We start from the raw sequence: 7,364 nt of genomic DNA on the forward strand, positions 1-7,364 counted from the left end.
TCTCTCTCTCTCTCTGTCTCTCTTTAGGTCTCTGTTGCTCACATATTGCAAGGTTTCCGACCTGTGTGGTGTGACATCAGCCCCCGCGATGCAAACTGATTGCGGAGAAATCAACGCTGGCCCCTAAAAACTTGATCTAAAGAAGAGATAGAACTAGAAGAAGAGGGGGAGGGAGGGAGGAAGAGCTGATATGGAAGACAAAGAGACGCAAAGACGGTCGACCATGATTCAGTCAAGTAAGTACCTTTTTACCTACAGTCTCTGCAGATTAAACACTTAATAATAATTCAACTTGAGCTGACTGGAGCGACTTTGAGGAGAGACTTTCTTCCGTTGGAAGCAGCAGCAGGATTTAGCAAACGATACTAAAGACTTTGAGTTATGTTTCAGCTCTGTACCGCTGCGAAAAGAAGGGAAAAACTACAACTCGCGCACAGTGAATTCATGACAAAACAAGCAGAGTGAGATGAACACTAGTCAACTAAAAATGTCAGGATTTGTTCAGTGTAACAAAAGATAACTATGTACGAGAACGTGAAGGAAACCGTAGCTATGGCAGCGCGAGTGAAAGGCCGACCGCTGCTTCAGATCCTCCGAAATGTCGATGTTATGAACATTTCTCTCACAAAGCATACACTGTAACACAGTATACAATCTGAAACTAAAAGTCCCTTTCAAGTGCGTTTTTAAAACCTCAGAGATCATGTAATATAGATACAAATGTCCGTTTTGTGGTGATTTCAACGACTTTGTTTGGGGCTCTTTTCTAGAGCTGCAACGATGAATCGACCAGTTGTCGACTATTAAAGATGAACTGAAAGAATCAACGTTGATGACGTGTGTGGTTATGACAAATAAAAAATGAATTGCACTAAAAAATGTAATAAATAAAAAAAAATCAATATAGCTTTTTTTTAAGCAACACAAAAATTACGTTTGTTAGTATTAGAACGCTGACAATGTCGATGACGTCACTGGCACGGTAGGACCTGCGAAGGTATATAGGCTACAGGGCAGCATATTAAATACACGTGTATACATAGTGTCTGACTACCACCACATTTATTGTATCCAAGCACATTATGTATTTTAGGAAATAGAGACTGCTTATATATCGTGTGCATTAAGAGAAAATAGAAAAGTGTGGTTTAGTTAGCAGCTAATAACGCATTATTATTGATCTGTGACATCGTCGGAGTCATGGTTTATTCATACAGTCTATGGTCGGAGCGCTAGCTTGTGGAGTTTGACATACGTGTTTCCAACGTGTTTAGCTGCTAGCCCTTTCCCTCGGGTTGGATCGTTTGGTATCTAGCTTGGTTTTGTGACTCAATTTCAATGATGCCCAGTGTGTCAGTCTCAGTTTTGTTGAACGCTATAAAGCCCACACGTTAGGCTTTATTATTTGTGCGTGTAAGTGAATATGTACGTGTTTTGTGTATGTCACAACAACATCCAGCCCTGTGCCTAGTTGATTGCTAGCATGCTGGATAACAGCTAAACATACCTCTCTGTCCTCTGCCTGATGTGAGCGTTTCAGCGCCCTGTGTGTGTGTGTGTGTGCGTGTGCGTGTGCGCATGTGTGTGTGTGTGTGTCTGGAAATAGAGGCATGAAAGCTGAAAAGCAAAATAACACCTCTGATCTGCCGAGTTCATCGAAACATTTGGCAGCTGAAGAGAAGTTTCGCTTCTGTTTCTGGTGCAGGTTAACCAGACAAGATTCAAGGCCTAGTCCACACGGCGGGGGGGAGGGGTGTGTGTGTGTGTGTGTGTGTGTGTGTGTGTGTGTGTGTGTGTGTGTCAATGAAACGGCCTGTTTGTGTGACGTTGTGTTGGGTTCTTTAAAAAAAATTAATTTGTACACGCCCTAAAAGCCACCAGCGCCAGGCGCTTCACGCCGTGAGCTTAGATCGTTAAAATAGGGCCCTTAGTGTGATGGTAGCGAGGATCTGTACCAAAACAAAGATGTTTTCTTTTTCTTTCATTTTTTTACTTGACTGCTTAACGTAACTCCACCAGTGGAAATAAATCTCAACCCAAGTTCAACAACCATTAAAATCCTCTTGATTCTCTTGTGAAATGTTCAGAAAAGCAACGTAACGTTGTCCCCATTTCATCCAAAAAAAACAAACACAACCCCTCAGAACACACACGCACACACACACACACACACACACACACACACACACACACACACACACACACACACACACACACACTTAACCCAAATGCTCAAAAAGTGATCCATGCACACACACACAGGCACACGCACATGCACACACTTCCATCCATCTTTCATCCGCTTATCCGGTATCGGGTCGCGGGGGTAGCAGCTCCAGCAGGGGACCCCAAACTTCCCTTTCCCGAGCCACATTAACCAGCTCCGACTGGGGGATCCCGAGGCGTTCCCAGGCCAGGTTGGAGATATAATCCCTCCACCTAGACCTGGGTCTTCCCCGAGACCTCCTCCCAGCTGGACGTGCCTGGAACACCTCCCTAGGGAAGCGCCCAGGGGGCATCCTTACCAGATGCCCGAACCACCTCAACTGGCTCCTTTCGACGCGAAGGAGCAGCGGCTCTACTCCGAGCTCCTCACGGATAACTGAGCTTCTCACCCTATCTCTAAGGGAGACGCCAGCCCCCCTCCTGAGGAAACCCATTTCGGCTGCTTGTACCCTGGATCTCGTTCTTTCGGTCATGACCCAGCCTTCATGACCACAGGTGAGGGTAGGAACGAATACTGACCGGTAGATTGAGAGCTTTGCCTTCTGGCTCAGCTCTCTTTTCGTCACAACGGTGCGATAAATTGAATGTAATACCGCACCTGCTGTGCCGATTCTCCGACCAATCTCCCGCTCCCATTGTCCCCTCACTCGCGAACAAGACCCCAAGGTACTTGAACTCCTTCACTTGGGGTAAGGACTCATTCCCTACCTGGAGAAGGTGCTCCATCGGTTTCCTGCTGAGAACCATGGCCTCCGATTTAGAGGTGCTGATCCTCATCCCAGCCGCTTCACACTCGGCTGCGAACCGATCCAGTGAGTGCTGAAGGTCACAGGCCGATGATGCCATCAGGACCACATCATCTGCAAAAAGCAGCGATGAGATCCCCAGCCCACCGAACTGCAACCCCTCTCCACCCCGACTACGCCTCGATATCCTGTCCATAAATACTACAAACAGGATTGGTGACAAGCGCAGCCCTGGCGGAGGCCAACTCTCACCTGAAACGAGTCCGACTTACTGCCGAGAACCCGGACACAGCTCTCGCTTTGGTCGTACAGAGATTGGATGGCCCTGAGAAGGGACCCCCTCACCCCGTACTCCCGCAGCACCTCCCACAGTATCTCCCGGGGGACCCGGTCATACGCCTTCTCCAGATCCACAAAACACATGTAGACCGGTTGGGCATACTCCCAGGCTCCCTCCAGGATCCTTGCAGAGTAAAGATCTGGTCCGTTGTTCCACGACCAGGACGGAATCCGCATTGTTCCTCTTCAACCTGAGATTCGACTATCGACCGAACCCTCCTTTCCAGCACCTTGGAGTAGACTTTACTGGGGAGGCTGAGAAGTGTGATACCCCTGTAAATGGCACACACCCTCTGGTCCCCCTTTTTAAAAAGGGGAACCACCACCCCGGTCTGCCACTCCTTAGGCACCGTCCCAGACTTCCACGCAGTGTTGAAGAGGCGTGTCAACCAAGACAACCCCTCCACACCCAGAGCTTTAAGCATTTCTGGACGGATCTCATCAGTCCCTGGGGCTTTGCCACTGTGGAGTTGTTTAACTACCTCAGCAACCTCCACCAGGGAAATTGATGCCAATCCCCCCTCATCCTCCAGCTCTGCCTCTACCATAGAGGGCGTATTAGTCGGATTTAGGAGTTCCTCAAAGTGCTCCTTCCACCGCCCTATTACCTCCTCAGTTGAGGTCAACAGCGTCCCATCCTTACTGTACACAGCTTGGATGGTTTTCCGCTTCCCCCTCCTGAGGCACACACATATTTAACCCAAACGCTCAAAAAGTGATCCACACACACACACACACATATTTAACCCAAACGCTCAAAAAGTGATCCATGCACACATGCACACTCAGGCACACACGCACACACAAACACATATTTAAAACAAACGCTCAGAAAGCGACGCACACAGACACACGCACACACCCACACCCACACACACAAACCCACACACACAAACCCACACACACCCACACAGACACACACACACACACGCACACACAAACACATATTTAAAACAAACGCTCAGAAAGCGACGCACACAGACACACCCACACACACCCACACACGCACACAGACACCCGCACGCACACACACAAATATTTAAAACAAATGCTCAGAAAATGGCAGACACACACTCGCCTACAGAAACGCACACATGCTGTATACTTGGTGAGAAAGAGAGACAGAGTGTTAGTTCTGTAGAAAAGGAAACCGTACTTCCTGAGAAAGACCTCTTACTCAAAACCACAGCAACAGTTCAACTGAAAAAACCGTGAGAGAGTCAGTCAGTCAGCCAGTCAGTCAGTCAGTCAGTCAGTCAGTCAGTCAGTCAGTCAGCCAGTCAGTCAGTCAGTCAGTCAGTCAGTCAGTCAGTCAGCCAGTCAGCCAGTCAGCCAGTCAGTCAGTCAGTCAGTCAGTCAGTCAGCCAGCCAGTCAGTCAGTCAGTCAGTCAGCCAGTCAGTCAGTCAGCCAGTCAGTCAGTCAGTCAGTCAGTCAGTCAGTCAGCCAGTCAGTCAGTCAGTCAGTCAGTCAGTCAGCCAGCCAGTCAGTCAGCCAGTCAGCCAGTCAGTCAGCCAGTCAGTCAGTCAGTCAGCCAGTCAGCCAGTCAGCCAGTCAGCCAGTCAGTCAGTCAGCCAGTCAGTCAGTCAGTCAGTCAGCCAGTCAGTCAGTCAGTCAGTCAGTCAGTGCGTGATTGATCGTTTCCCCTGTCAAACTTATCAACACCTCCAAACACTGAGGAACGTAAAATCAAAGTCGTACTTTTTCTTATAATAATGAGTCCCTGTTTTGTTGGTCATTAATTAGGGGGGGGATGAAGGGGTCTCGTGATATATTGTCTCTAGTAGTATATTATTCAGTTTTTGTTAAAGAAGGAATAGAAAAGCCCAATACTCAATACTACTGAATCTCAATACTTCTAGAACCACAATAAGTGAAAAATCGCAACACAAATCCATTCGGCGCCCATGTATCGTGAAAGAATGGAATCAGGACGTAAAGCACATCGTCCCAGCCCTCGTAAGCATGACTCAGCATCTCCCAGCCCTTCCATCAATGTGTCTGTTCTCCAAGTATATGAAGGTATACTTGGAATATTATTTTGACCCTTATTCAAGCAGGAAAAGCATCAGTGAAATAAACAAAGAACCCACTTGTAGCTACAAATATATTTATAGGGACTTGGGTTGGGAACCAGAGGGTCGCCGGTTCAAGTCCCCGTAAGGACCAAAAGCACGGAGTGTGGATTGGTAGCTGGGGGGGATGCCAGTTCATCTCCTAGGCACTGGCAAGGTGCTCTTGAGCAAGGCACAGTACCCACCCCAACCGCTCAGAGCGCTGGTCCAGCACTGGCAGCCCCCTCACTCTGACATCTCTCCGTGTGTGTGTGTGTGTGTGTGTGTGTGTGTGTGTGTAGTATGAGTTCATCACTGACTCCGCTCTCCTCCTCCTCTGTTTTCCTCCTCAGATCACTCCATCCACTCGGTCTTCTGCTGCTGCTGCGCCGTACAGACCAGGTACCAACATCAATACATCACCAACACTTCCATTCTCAAAGCAGACATTAAAGTATTTCACTTTGATTTGGGATTTCAGGGTCCAAGTTTCCCACATTTTGTGCTCCCTGTCCCTTAATTATGACATTGCGTATGTACAGTGGCAAGAAAACGTATGTGAACCTTTTGGAATGTCATGGTTTTCTGAATAAATTTGTCATTAAATGTGATCTCATCTTCATCTAAGTCAAGGGTATTGACAGATATAATGTGTCGAAAAAACATTTTTTTGAGACAAACGGAGGCAGCCGAGGAATTGAGGAAGAGGAGAGAGAGGAAGTGATTCGTTGCTGCTGTTGCTATTTTCGTGATTCTGATTGGCTAACGTGGGCTTGAGCTTCTCGTTACACTGCCACCTACAGGTTTGGCGTGCTCTTGACGGCATATATATATATATATATATATATATATATATATATATATATATATATATATATATATATATATATATACGTGTAAACGTAGCATTAGCGCTTGTGGAAAAAGTATGTGAACCCTTGAGTTAATGACCTCATAAAAAGCTAATTGGAGTCAGGTTTTAGCACACCTGGAGTCTCGTTAAGAGAATGAGTTTGGAGATGTGGACTACAGCTACTCTGACTGATAAAAAACACCTCAAACGTTTGCGCTGCGCCAGAAGAACACGCTTATGTGAGCCATGCCTCGCCAAAAAGAGCTTTTCAGACGACCTACGATCAAGAATTGTTGATTTGCAGAAAGCTGGCAAGGGTTACAAAGAAATATTTAGAAATTCACCAGTCTACAGTTAGGCAAACATGACATTGAGTAAAACATTTATGGCTTCAGTTTGGAAGCTCCTCACCACTCATGTAATGTTTAAGCTGTTTGTAGTAGATGAAATCATCGTCACGGCCCCTTTAAAAGACGAGAATCTTCTGTTGGCAGTTTTAGACTCAATTGATGAGATTTTACAGACCACGAAGATGTAAAAACAGAATATGTTTTAGGCTGCATATTGAGGGAAAAACTCAAACATTTGCAGAGGAATAGAGCTGTGAATACTAATTAGTCGTCAACTACTCAATCGCAAACTTTTTTGATAATCATTAAATTGGTTCGAGTCATTTTTTCTGGAAAAAAAACATGTAAAAGTTCTTTGACGTCAACTTGTTAAATGTGAATATGTTCTAGTTTCTTCTCTCCTCTGTGTAACTTCAAAATAAAGCGTCAGAAACGTCAAAATAAAGCGTCAGAAACGTCAAAATAAAGCGTCAGATGCTTCAAAATAAAGCGTCAGAAGCTTCAAAATAAAGTGTCAGAAACTTAAATAAAGCGTCAGAAACGTCAAAATAAAGCGTCAGAAGCTTCAAAATAAAGCATCTGAAACTTCAAAATAAAGCGTCAGAAACTTCAAAATAAAGCGTCTGAAACTTCAAAATAAAGCGTCAGAAACTTAAATAAAGCGTCATGCTTCAAAATAAAGCGTCAAACTTCAAAATAAAGTGTCAGAAACTTAATAAAGCGTCAAACTTCAAAATAAAGCGTCAAACTTCAAAATAAAGCGTCAAACTTCAAAATAAAGTGTCTGAAACTTAATAA

At 45.6% G+C, this 7,364-nt stretch overlaps 1 protein-coding gene across 1 annotated transcript in view; it reads left to right on the top strand.

Annotated features, from left to right (window-relative positions):
* Positions 1-7,364, top strand: part of txk (TXK tyrosine kinase) — a 21,255-nt gene continuing 13,891 nt past the window's right edge. Inside the window, exons 1-2 of the mRNA XM_078244268.1 lie at positions 1-236; positions 5,717-5,765. Of these exons, the coding sequence (XP_078100394.1) occupies positions 191-236; positions 5,717-5,765 (95 nt within the window). The 5' untranslated portion in view covers positions 1-190. The remainder of the gene's footprint in view (positions 237-5,716; positions 5,766-7,364) is intronic.

The sequence above is a fragment of the Sander vitreus genome, unplaced genomic scaffold (assembly GCF_031162955.1).
Source record: "Sander vitreus isolate 19-12246 unplaced genomic scaffold, sanVit1 ctg154_0, whole genome shotgun sequence".
Classification (NCBI taxonomy): Eukaryota; Metazoa; Chordata; class Actinopteri; order Perciformes; family Percidae; genus Sander; species Sander vitreus.